Source organism: Paroedura picta, chromosome 14 (assembly GCF_049243985.1).
Source record: "Paroedura picta isolate Pp20150507F chromosome 14, Ppicta_v3.0, whole genome shotgun sequence".
Lineage (NCBI taxonomy): Eukaryota > Metazoa > Chordata > Lepidosauria > Squamata > Gekkonidae > Paroedura > Paroedura picta.
In genome coordinates, this window is record NC_135382.1 from 22,088,751 (window position 1) to 22,101,642 (window position 12,892).

The 12,892-nt window shown below is 46.8% G+C and overlaps 1 protein-coding gene and 1 long non-coding RNA gene across 2 annotated transcripts in view; both read right to left on the reverse strand.

Annotated features, from left to right (window-relative positions):
• Positions 1-1,602: 1,602 nt before the first annotated feature.
• Positions 1,603-5,880, reverse strand: TMEM30B (transmembrane protein 30B). Its single transcript, XM_077310028.1, has one exon. The coding sequence runs from the start codon at positions 5,600-5,602 to the stop codon at positions 4,529-4,531; it is 1,074 nt and encodes a 357-aa protein (XP_077166143.1). The 5' UTR covers positions 5,603-5,880; the 3' UTR covers positions 1,603-4,528.
• Positions 5,881-9,141: 3,261 nt separating this feature from the next.
• LOC143824000 (uncharacterized) overlaps positions 9,142-12,892 on the reverse strand; it is a 37,829-nt gene continuing 34,078 nt past the window's right edge. The window contains exon 3 of the long non-coding RNA XR_013226664.1: positions 9,142-9,215. This is a non-coding gene — a long non-coding RNA (uncharacterized LOC143824000). The remainder of the gene's footprint in view (positions 9,216-12,892) is intronic.

Here is a 12,892-nt window from a genome sequence, read left to right on the forward strand (position 1 = left end):
GCCATTTCCAGCAGCACTTGTGGAGTGTAAGAAGCACGAAAAGGCGGTAGACAAAAGTGAAACAGTAGGAAGGTGAGGAATGGCCAGAGGCGTGATAATTTTTAGCGCTACGCCATTCAACTGGCATAACGCGATTTTTTCTAATGTGTGGAAATGCCCCAACTCCTCCTCCTCCTCCTCCTCCTCCTCCTCCTCCTCCTCCTCCTCCTCTTCTTCTTCTTCTTCTTCTTCTTCTTCTTCTCTCTCTCTGTAAACAAACACGATAGAAGTTTAGAAAATTATGTATGGAGTAGAGAAAGGAGATACAGAGAATAATAAAATTAAGTATACCACAAATCAAAAATCTCAGGTGGATTTTCCCCTCTTCCAGGTATGTGTCCCTTCCAGGGGTAGTCAACCTGTGGTCCTCCAGATGTTCATGGACTACAATTCCCATGAGCCCCTGCCAGCATTTGCTGCCAGGGGCTCATGGGAATTGTAGTCCATGAACATCTGGAGGACCACAGGTTGACTACCCTTGCCTTAACCATTAGATGTAGTGGCTGACCAACAAAAGTTAAGATCACAGCAACCATCATGGTCGGTGAACACAGCATGAGCCGAACTGGTAGTCTGACCATCCCTATAAGTCTGTACCTGATCTCCTTTTCAGTGAAATTGCTACCACTTTGAACCACATTCAAGTAAGAAACACTGTATTGCACAGCCAAGGAAGGAAGCGTTCTTTTAAAAGTCTCCTAATAATCATCTTTGCCAGATTTCTTGTGTTCTGAATGGAGGTTGCGAATTCTCTTTCCTTCCACTTTTTAAAGTGTTTCTAAAATTAGAAGAAGAAAAATTCCTTTGGTGGAGTTGCTTTTGAAAAGGGGAATTGCCCAGGGCTTATGTAATGGACTATCCCCATTCTCTCTCTTGCAACACAGTAATCTATTCTGCTGACCCTGACTATGCCTTATAATAGCTAAGAGATTGATCTTATGACTGGGAAGCCCTCAGTTCAAATCTTAGGCAATCCGCAGTCTTTCTGCATCAGCAATCCACCTCCTATTTCCAAAACAGGGATCAGAGAATCCATATGCCTTAGAGGCCTGTTCTCAGGATTACAACAATACAAATTACTATTTGTGTTTACATTTTGGAACAAGTCTCAAATTCAACCTTTCTCGCATACAACTGTGGGGCCCAAACAGTTAGATTACGGGGTGATAACCAGTCAGGAGCCATTACATAACCCAAAGATAATTAGGATGTCTTGGCTCACCTACAATTAGGGACCAGTCTCAGAAAAGTCTGGGAAGCAGTATTAATGATTAAATGTACTTGTTTAGTAATCAAATGAACTCAGACCCATTCTGCATAGACCAATGTAGAAAACTGTTCTGTTTTTTTCTTGTTTTAGAAAAGTGAGTTCCAGGATAAGAGTTCAAACTCACATATCTTTTGAATACATTGGAGAAGATTTTGTAATATTTATTGTTCAACATCTATTTTTTTAAATCGTTTTTTTAAAAATAAAGAAATCACTTATTTAAAAAATAAATGCTTGCAAATGACAGTAAATGCATCTAACCCCCTTATCCCAAACAGTGCACTGCTACAATATTAGAATAAAAATATTTATTATGAGATAATTTGTCAGAAGACTCAGTAGGCACTACAAAACATTTCCAAGGCACTCTTCATTGTGCATCATGTACAAGGTATTCATTTCGGAGATGAGAAGGTACACACAGTTGCCATTTTAGCATTATTGAAACACACAAGAATACACCAAACTGAAAGGCAATCACTAAAGCGTCCACATCTTATTAGCATGGAGCAAAACATAAACGTCTTCCCAGGCATAATCCTAAAACTACTTGCAGACAGATAAGTTTTAATGCCTTTTGGGTTTGCAAATAACTTGAGGACTGTGGCTTCACCCAAGTGTTTCCTGACATTCCCCAAGAGAACTCCTTCAAACCATTACAGAAAAATCCTACCTAGAAGTAGCTGCTACTGAATGCACTAGGCCTTGCTTCTAAATTATATGCAAGAAGACTACAGCCATAGAGTAGTCATGGGAACCCAGCCTCTATGCTACCTGCCGTAGGGAAGATGAGAGCCAGGACTGAACCAACCTACCAGTATTGTTTCTGACAAGTCGGTTGTTCCAAATTAGTGATTCTTTACATCCTACCTTTTACGCTTTTGCTTGAGATCATTTCTGCATACCTGAGGAGCAAATCCCACACCCCCAATTGAACCAACATGTTTGGACAATGCTCCCCAATATGGTTGCCAACCTCCAGGTAGCACCTGGCGATCTGCTCCTACATCTGATCTCCATACAACCAAGATCAGTTCCCCTGGAGAAAATAGCTGCTTTGAAGGGCAAACTCTTTGGCATGTTATCCTACTGAGGTCCCTCCCTAAATACACCCTCTCCTGGCTCCACTTCCAAAATATCCAGGTATTTCCTGGCCAAGAGTTAGAAACTCTATTCCCCAAGCATACATAGCAAGACTAGAAGGAGTCTTTGGGTTTGACCCCTCCTGTTGTACTCCATACCACATATAAGTGATAACAGCCAGAAAGAGTCATAAGTTATTTGGACAAAGGGATCTTTCCTAGCCATTGATAAGAAAATAAGAGTTGGAAACATGGGAGTCCAATATCTAAAATAACAGAGCTGGGTGGTACCCAAAGGTCATCTAGTACAGGGGTAGTCAACCTGTGGTCCTCCAGATGTCCATGGACTACAATTCCCATGAGCCCCTGCCAGCAAATGCTGGCAGGGGCTCATTGGAATTGTAGTCCATGGACATCTGGAGGACCACAGGTTGACTACCCCTGATCTAGTACATCTAGAATCCCCTGCATAATACAGGGAATTCACAGCTACCTCCCCACGACTCACACCATGACCCTTGCTGTATGCCCAAAAGAGGGCAAAAAGCCCTCAAGGACTGGAATAGCTAGAAGGTGGGCCAATCTGACCTGGGGGGAAATTCCTTCCGGACCTCAAAGTGAGATCTGTAAGTGCATTTGAGTGCATGAGGAAGTACTCATAAACCACTTCATACAGGTTAGTCTTTTGTAATTTCTAATCTTTTAATACAACAGTTTCTCTGCTATCAAACACATGTCTACTCTGATACCTGGGATCTACCTGTAGAAAACCTCATTTGGACAGTTGACCTCATAAGCAGCATGCCAGAACAATGAGTGTCAATTCTTAGTACATATGCCACTTGATTCAAACTTCAAGTAATTAGATTTTTTTAATAGAAAAGAAATCTCTGACTGATCAAGAAAGAAAGATACTTCTTGCCTTCCCACACTTCCTACAAGGCATAAGACATGGTTTCCAAGTTTTTCCTAGAAATTAGGCTGAAGGATGATGACTAAGTCAAGGTCACCCACGGAATATCCTGGCACAGTGGAATTCAAGGCCACAATTCCTACTAGGTGCCACACAACACCAACTCTGATGGAATATTGCTAGGAAATATGCATGGATGAATTTTGCCTGCCTATTACACATTCAGTTCAACAATGGATATATCTGCAGGGATAGAATGGAAGCTGGAAGAGAAGACACAAAAGTCTCAGAACCCAAAGTTGTAAAAGTGCACACAATCCAACAGCACTTTCTGAATATCCGACAAATAAAGCAGCAGGACTTCAACACACTCAACGCTTGCTAACAGCCCACCCAGTGGGTATGCCTTGCATCTCCTTGTGTGTGGAACTGTCCAGCATTGACGAATTACTGCTTTTGAAGGAATCGCTTTTTATGGTACAAAGGATGTTATAAAACAGGATAAGGTCAACGCATTGGTCGGAAACAGGTAGAAAATAAAAGGTTCCTGAAAGCCCTGTAATGTCTGTCAAGGAGGACTTTCACTTTGGATGTGATGCAAGCAAGTGCTGAACAGGCAACGCCAAGAACATCTTCTTGGGAGCTGGCTCCCTTGAACAGACCTGAGTACGATTCTGAGTAGGCTTGTTTAGGATTACTGTTGACGTCTAATAAGCACGGTGTCAGTTGTGTCTTCCTAAAACAGTTTGTTGCCAGCCCAACAGGACATCTGTCTTCAATGACCAAGAGGCTCCCCTGCTTTTAATCAGAGCATCAATTCACCTGTAACATAAGAACCCCCCCTCTCCCTAAACAGCTGTGAAATATGGCTTACATCAATCATATGGGACATCCTGGACTGAAGCACCCTGTCTACAAAACAGCCTAGATCCATGCCCAGTTTCTCGTATGTAAATCAAAAGTAAATCCCAAATCATCTGCATAAGCCTCCAGGCCCATGGAAGTGACTAACACACAAAACACCAATCCTATCTATGATGGCTCAGAAGTACGTCCCATTGATTCTAGACCCGTGCATCCCATTGATTCTAGACCCGCACATGTAGGATTCCAGCCATAGCTACAATCTAGCCTTAATTCTGCTATGACGTAATAGGAAGTTACTGGCCAAACGGTTCCTAAAGCTCTCTCACCATGCCCTGGGGGTTGTCACTGTCGTGTCTGCTAATCTGCCTCATTGAGATGCTGGAATTTTAGGTGCACAGCTAGCATGACAAAGCCGGTGACGATGCAGAGCGAGCCAAAAACCAGGAAGGTGATGCCCAAGAAAGGATTTTTGCCCCCCATCCAGGAAACAGTGCTGAAGATGACCTTCTTGCTTCCGTAGAAAGATACGACGGGGTAATTGTAGGCTATCTGGAGGGAATAGTTGCCCCGGGGCAGCCCCATGGAGAAATTGCCCAGGCGGATGCGGGAGTAGAGCTTGCGGAAGGTGGGCAAAGCGGCTGTCCTCATCCAGACGATGAAGGCCTCGTTGACAAAGCCCGTGTTGTTGGTGTTGTTCCTGTCCAAGTCGTAGACCGGGTACGGCCAGTTAGGGGGCTTGGCGGTGCCCTCAAAGGCCTCGGCCAAGCTGCCGTTGACCGGCTCGGGGTTGCGGAACTTGATGTTGGTGTCCGTCCACCAGGAGATGCCCCTCTTGTCCAGGGGCACTCGGCCCTGGGTGCCGTTCCTGAACAGGTAGAAGAGGTCAAAGGTGTCGTTGAAGAGGCTGTTGGCCACGGAGCCGCAGGGCGCGATCGGGGTGCCCGAGGGGTTCTTGCGGTAGGGCTGGCACTCCTCCAGCGGGCTGCGGAGGGCCCAGGAGAACCCGCTGAGCTGCTGGTCGTCGCGGGAGACGCTGTAGCGCCGGTTGTTCTGGTAGTAGTTGGAGAGCTCGTAGTAGAGGCAGACCGGGGCGGGGAAGTGCTGGGCCAGCGAGAAGTTGAGGCGGCAGGTGCAGGGGGCGTGGCGGGCCTGCCGGCTGAGGTTGGCGCAGCGGGCACAGTCCGAGTCGCCCAGGCCCGTGTAGTCCAGCTCCAGCTCGCGGATGGTGGCTGAGGAGAAGTGGAGGCCCAGGCCCAGCGCCACGAAGGCCACGCCCAGGCCCAGGAAGAGCGGCAGCACCGTCCCCGCAGACAGGAGCGGCTGCCACGCCGGCAGGCGCTGCTGCGTGAAGGCCGTGTTGTCCGGCCGGTGCTGCGCCGGAGGAGGCGCCGAGGAGGAAGACGAAGAGGCGGCGGCGGCCATGCTGGCCATGCCAGGAGCCTCACCTGCCGCGAGCGAGAGAGCGAGGGAGCCGCACCTTCCTGGAGAGCGGGGCAGCCGGGCCGAGCGCTCGCCTTTCCTGCTGGGCCGATGCCTGTCGTGGGGGTCGGGACCAGCCAAGCGCCCGTCCGCCCGCCTGCGCTCTTTCCGGGAGAGGAGCGGCTCTGGGGCGGGCGCGGCTCCGTCCGGCCCAGCCCTGCTCAGGTGGGAGAGGCCGCCCGCCCGCCCGCCCCTTTCGCGCCTCGCCTTCTCGCCGGCCCCGGGCAGGAGGAGGCGGGCGGGAGGATGTGCTCCCTGCCGGAGGCCCCGAGGGCTCTGCGCTCGTCTCCAGCTGCCAGGCGCAAGAGGCGTCCACGCCAGGGGCTCCTGCAAGACTGGAGACGGGGAGGGCCGGGAAGTCGCGGCCGGCCGCTGGTGGCAAGCCCTGGTGGGCTTTTCGAGGCAAGAGGCGCCCCGTCGCCGGTTGCCCTTGCTCGCCTCTGCGTGGGAAGCCTCGCCTTCCTGCCTGGTCTCCCATCCAAAGACTAGCCGGGGACGACCTTGCTCAGCTTCCCGAGAGCCGAGGAGATCAGTCTAGCCTGAGAAGCGGTGTTATTCCGGAATAAGCTTTGCTGTGCTAGGCCTAATCTGCACACAATAGATAATGTACTTTCAATGCACTTTAGAAGTAGATTTTCCTGTTCTGCACAGGAAACTTCAGCTGCCAAAGCGCATTGAAAGTGCATTATCCTATGTGTGCAGACTAGGCCCTAGGCACACTTTTGCACATGCACTGATCATTTGCCTCCAAACACTTGCATCCAAACACAGTTCATAGGGGATTTGTGTTGGAGTAACATTTCCCTAGTCTTTAAGGAGTTCCCTTTTTTGATTTTGCTTTCCGCTGAGAGCTGTTTGTGGCTCTCAAACTCTGGGATTGAGCCCAGCCTGGAAAAGGGTCCCAGGACCAAAGAATCCCCAACAATCGTTTGTTCCGCTAATCCACCTTTTAAGAAGAAATAAAGGTTTCTGTAGCTCCTCGTTTGTACACCGCTGCTGTGTTTGTTAAATGTTATTTTAAGGGTGATTAAAAAAAATAATGTGCTGAGCAATTTTAAACAGCATTGCACTTTTCCCATTCCTAACCTGTGGATTTAAATGGCTCAGGATTACACTGTGGCTTATTGAAGGAAACAGAGTGGATTTATAGCTAGAGCTGGGATGCGAAGCAAGGATTTGCAGGGTCAAGTAAGACATTCGCATTATGTTCCGGCTTATTTTAATTCCACACTCCCATGTCAGATTCTTGGCATTTCTTACAGCTTTCTGTAGATACTACAAGCTGTAAATACTGCAAAGTTCCCACCTTCAATTTTATGCTTCATGCACCCTTTCCTCTTCTCATGGGCTTTCTTTAAACATGTACTTTCCTGATTTTCTAAAATTAGATGTTAAATACAACCCTAGCATTGGAAATGTCCCTTCTTTTGTTTTGTATCCATTGTGTTAAGAGCTGAAATGTTGGCTACTGCACAATGTTTGGAAAACACCCTCCTATCCCTACTTCACTTAGGCAATTTCAAATAAGTGCTTTTTTCTTTTTCTTTCTTTTTTTCTTTTTTGATACTTCAACTTTTACTATCTGAAGGAGCTCAGTGTGACTTACAATCACCTTCCCATCCTCTCCCCACCACAGACACCCTGTAGGGAGAAAAGGCCTTATGTCCCAGCCAATCTGAGGAGGCATCCCTGATCTTAGTAGTCACCCAGCCTCAGCCAAAAGCCGGTAGAAGAGCTTCATCTTACAAGCCCTGAGGCAAAGCTCTGTCAGGGCCCTCAGCTCTTCCCATCAGGTTGTGACCAGTACTGAAAAGGCCCTGGCCCTGGTTGAGGCCAGGCATAATTCTCGTGGTCTGGGGACTACCAGCAGATTTGCACCCAATAAGCGCAAGGCCCTGTGTGTGTGTGGGGGGGAGGCATAGAGCAATAGGCAGTTATCTATTTAGAAGCGACACAACTTTGTGAAGAAGAAGAAGAGTTGGTTCTTATATGCCGCTTTTCTGTACCCGAAGGAGTCTAAAAGCAGCTTACCATCGCCTTCCCTTTCCTCTCCCCACAACGGCCACCCTGTGAGGTGGGTGGGGCTGAGAGAGCCCAGATATCACTGTTCAGTCAGAATAATTGAATCAATGCCGCAGTTTGACTACCTCTGATATAGATTGTGCATAGTCCATCAGGGCAAACAACCCATAAATACATTACCTCTGTTTCATAGCCAGTGTACTAAACTGGTTGTCAAGGAAGTCTTGCAGGCTTTTGCTGCAGCCCCTGTTTCACAGAGACTTATGGTCAGGGCTTTATATACACATAGCTGATTTAATGCTCAGTTTTCCAATGATAACCTTTTTCCATTGAAGAATCCTCTTGGGTTATCCCAGGTCTAATTGGGCACCTCCGTCTACGTGATTTCAGGTTTGGTCAGTAGTTAAACATCAACCAAACAAATACCTCCTCAATAAAGGTGCAGCTGTTAATTCTGAACATTCCTATGGAGAGGGATGTAATTCTGTTTAGGAGATCAAGGTGGGTAGCTCTGATTGTCTGTAGCAATAGAAAAGAGAAAGAGGCCAACAAGAGGCCAGCTTGGCATAGCGGTTAGGAGGTGGTCTCTAGTGAGCAGGATTTGATTCCCACCACAGCAAGCCATCTGGATGATCTTGGGCTCGCCATAGCCCTGATAAAGCTGTTCTGACCGAGCAGGAATATCAGGGCTCTCTCAGCCTCACCCACCTCACAGGGTGTCTGTTGTGGGGAAAGGAAAGGGAAGGCAAATGTACATAAGCTGCTTTGAGGCTCCTTCAAGTAGAAAAAAAGCAACATATAAGAACCAGCTCTTCTAATACAATAAAGACTAAAAAAAACATGTGGCAGGGTATGAGCTTTTGTGAGTCACAGCTCACTTCTTCAAATAATTACACAGCCCACTGTGAGTCTCATGTTATGAAGTCCATGGGGTAGGTACTTTCCCCTGTCCAAGGACTTTGGATGGGACATGTGCCAGGAGTTCCATGCTGGGAATTCAATTATCAGGTGCATGGAGGCCATGGATTGATGCCATGACATCAGCCCCCCCCATTGTTTTCTTGACATCATATCTAGCCATCAGTGCATGTAAATTTCCCCAGTGCACAAGCAGTTGCTCCTGGGAGCCATTTCAAGTGGAGAAAATGGTGCGGGGAGGAAGACTTAAATCCCTTTCTCCTTGCACCATGTTGCCAATTCTTCAGCCCAGCTGAGAATCAAGTTTCTAATGGGGAACTCCTAGACCATGTCTCCTGAATATGCACATGGCGGGCACATGGACTTCATAGTGTGCAAAGTGGCCCTTGAGTAGCAACCGAATGTTTCTCATCTCCAGCACATGCCCACAGAAATGGTTGAGGATGAACACCAAGGTTCCATGCTGCATCCAGCCTGCTATTTCACACTCTGCAACTGCTGAGATATTTTTGAACAGTTATATTCCAGAGCAAGTATGTTTTTTTCTGGTATATTTTATTTATCTGTTTATTCCAAAGCAACACTCATGATAGGCAGGTCTCTGGAGAGCCGGCATACGAATTTTCTAAAGAAATGAAGAAAATAGGGAGAAATCATAAGATATCCAGTACGACAACAGCAAGTACAGTAAAACCAGAAACAGGCCAAGTGTCACGTTAAGCAATCTGGGACCTTCCGAGGGCTTCAGATTTCAACAGCAGGCCTGGAAAAGCAGGGACCTACCAGTTTAGTTTGCTGACTAAGAATCTGAGGTCATGGTTGTTTGCCCTGTCGGAATATGCAAAATCAGCATTGTGCCTGTAGTTCTGCTGAGGACCAAGCTGAGACAGGATCCTAAACCTGTACTGTAATTGACCACTGTGAGTGTGAAGCTAGGTTCCCTGAGCTGGATCCAGTCAGTTTAAAGTGAAACTGACCAATAGCACACACTGGCAGGAAGATCTATTGTGGGGCTTTTGTATGTAAGTTGGGGTTGGTTGTGGGGTTTCCTGGTTCACTTTTGGTTCCTGTACTTTCATGAAATGAAATTCTATGGGCTCTCGCGGAACCCATGGATCTAACAAGGATAGTGCATGATTGAACAGCATATGAAGAATATCCTATGGACATTGGAGGAGATGTGTAGGTAGCATATTTAGAGCAGGAACTTCCAGATATTTTTTTTCAAATTATCTCCTCTTATGTCCTGACTGGCTCAATTGGAGACTTACTGCTCCTTTGAGCACATTTTCTCCCTGCTTGTCTCCAGACAACGCTGTCCAAGATTACAGGACAGACAAGCAGAGAAACAGAACTGCAGAGCAACAGAACGGTCAAAGAGAAAAAATTCCAGCAGTTAGAGGCAGTGGCTGGAAATGCTCTCTTGCAGGTTGTCAGTAAATGACCTCTGACAGTGATGGTTTTGCACAATAAGATCCTGCTAGCAGATCTGAAAATCTGAGCAGGTTCCAAATGTGGTTTTATTATGTATATTTAAATTTTTCCAAGAGAGCCATCTTGGTGTCGTGGTTAGGAGTGTGGACTTCTAATCTGGCGAGCCGGGTTTGATTCTGCGTTCCCCCCACATGCAGCCAGCTGAGTGACTTTGGGTTCGCCACAGCACTGATAAAGCTGTTCTGACCGAGCAGTGATATCAGGGCTCTCTCAGCCTCACCTACCTCATAGGGTATGTTGTGGGGAGAGGAAAGGGAAGGAGATTGTAAGCTGCTTTGAGACTCCTGGTAGAGAAAAGCGGCATATAAGAACCAATTCTTATTCTTATTCTACTTTGGAAGCAAGCTGTTTACAGCTTTGAATGCCAAAAACAATGCCTTGGTTTAGGGCCCCCCAAAGAAATTGGGAGCTTGTGGTATTGATAAACTTCCAGTTTTATGTGTACATTGTGATGAATCTCAGTTAAGTATCTAGCTGCAGGTGACAAAGATCAGTTCCCCTGGAGAAAATGACTGCTGGGGGGGGGGGGGTAGCTCAACATTACTTCACACGTGCCTTGTTTGAGCTGAAGAAGAAACCCAACAGTCTCTACCTAGCTTGCATCTCTCTGCAAGAGCTAGACAAAGAAAGGCACCCAACCTGAATAACCACACTGTTGCTTGCTCGAAAGAAAGAATTTGTGGGATTACTTATGCTACATCCCCGGAGGTGCTTTCTGAATTAGCCACATGTCACAGCTTTGGTATGTTGGTAACCTACATACTGCTGCTTCTTGTTTGTGTATAAATTGGCCATGCACACTTTGTTTTCTTGCAGATTTTCCCGAAGGCTCTGTAGTAGTAGTAGAGGAGGCTTTGTGAACTTTATTTTTGTATGTGGGATTTCTTTCTTTTGTCAAAAGGCAGATATCATTTAATGTCACGACTCATTTACCAATGTAAAAATATGTCCTGTAATCTTGGACAGCGTTGGTCCTGAGATAGCTCTTGACATTTTCTCAAGTCGAGATCAGCTGCATCCAAAATGGAAATGTCATGTGTTACTCTGCAGCTACACATGTCATGGCTCAGAGGCACAACGTTTGCTTTGCACACAGAAGGTCCTCAGTTCAATCCCCAGCTTCTCCACTTTAAAAGATCTTGTAGTGCAGGGGTTCATGGGAATTGTAGTCCATAGACATCTGGAGAGCCACAGACCATCCCTGATGTAGCAGGTGATGTGAAAGACCTCCACCTAAGACCCTGGAGAACCACTGCTAGTCAGAGTAGGCAGGGTGCCCAAGCTCCAGGTGTGGCCTGGAGATCTCCCAGAATTATGACTGATTTCCAGGCTACAGAGATCAGTTCTCCTTCTGAAAATCGCTACATTGGAAGGTGGAATATATGGCCTTATACCCCACTGAGCTCCCTCTTCTCTCCAAACCCTGCCCCCCCCCCCAACTCCACACCCAAATATTCAAGAATTTCTCACATGTTGTCTGTTATGGGGAGAGGAAAGGGAAGGTGATTGTAAGCTTCTTTAAGACTCCTTCTGGTAGAGAAAAGCGACATATAAGAACCAACTCTTCTAATGTCTGATAGGGTCACACAATAACATTCTTACTGTTGAACTCCATGACACCCTGCAGGGCAGCATTGCAAGTTTGTTCTCGTACACCTCCTTGCACATAGACAATTAGCAGCAAAGGCAGACTACCTTTTATGTTGTCTTTCTCTTTGAAGGGAGTATATCCCCTACCCCCTAAAGAGCATTCAAGCCTGGATTTCTCCTATCTGCGGTGTGGAGCAGCTGACCATAACTGCTGAGCATATAAAGTAAGCCTCATCCTTCATGGGAACAAAATCTGGGTGCATTTTGTTTACGACTGTCTGTCAAAGCGAACAAAGCCTCATTAACTCCAAGGAGAACATGGGACGTGGCAGATCATTTGATGCTGAACCTTTTCTAGGAACTCTGATTACTCAAATGCACCTTGGCAATGAAGTGTCTATTTCCCCCACTTTGTGTCCCTGTAGCCTGACATGGCAACGAGGTTATGTCTCTATCACAAAGCTTTTATTTATTGATTTGCTTGTTTATTTAGATTTTTATACCGACCTTCCCTATGGCTCTGGGACCCAAATACAACCCAAGTTAACATTAACCCCCCCCCCAAAAAAAACTAGGGAGCTTTGAGTATTGAAAATGTGTTGTAGGACAGTGGACTTCAGCTCATGTTTAGGGGTGCCAACTCTGAGTTGGGAAATGTCTGGAGATTTGGTTGTGGAACAGGGGTGGGGGTTTAGGGAGGAGAGAGGCCTCAGTGAGGTATAATGCCATAGCATCTATCAGGAGCTAGATCTTTGTTATCTGGAGATTACCTGTAATTCCAGGAGATATCCAGGCCTCACCTGGAAGATGGCAGCCTCATTCAGGACTCTTGGTGGGTCAGAGGGCACCTTCTGCTTGGTCATGATCCCTGCACAACAACCAACTTTGCCTGAAGAGAAAAGATACAATTCCTCCTGCCTTTCTTTGAATGCATGCTAAGAAGAGCTGCAGGTTATCAAGGAGAGGACATTCACTGATGGTAAAGTTACCAACCTCCAGGTGGGGCCTAGAGACCAACCAGAATCACAGACTACAGGGCTCAGTTTCCCTGGAGAGAATGGCTGCTTTGGAGGATGGCTTCAATAGCATGACACCCAGCTGAGTTCCCTCCTCTATCCAAGTTCTACCCTCCCCAGGTCCCATCTTCATTTTCCCAGGAACTTCCTAGCCCTGAATGGTGGAGTGGATTCACCCATGGATGTGTCTTTCCATTCCTTG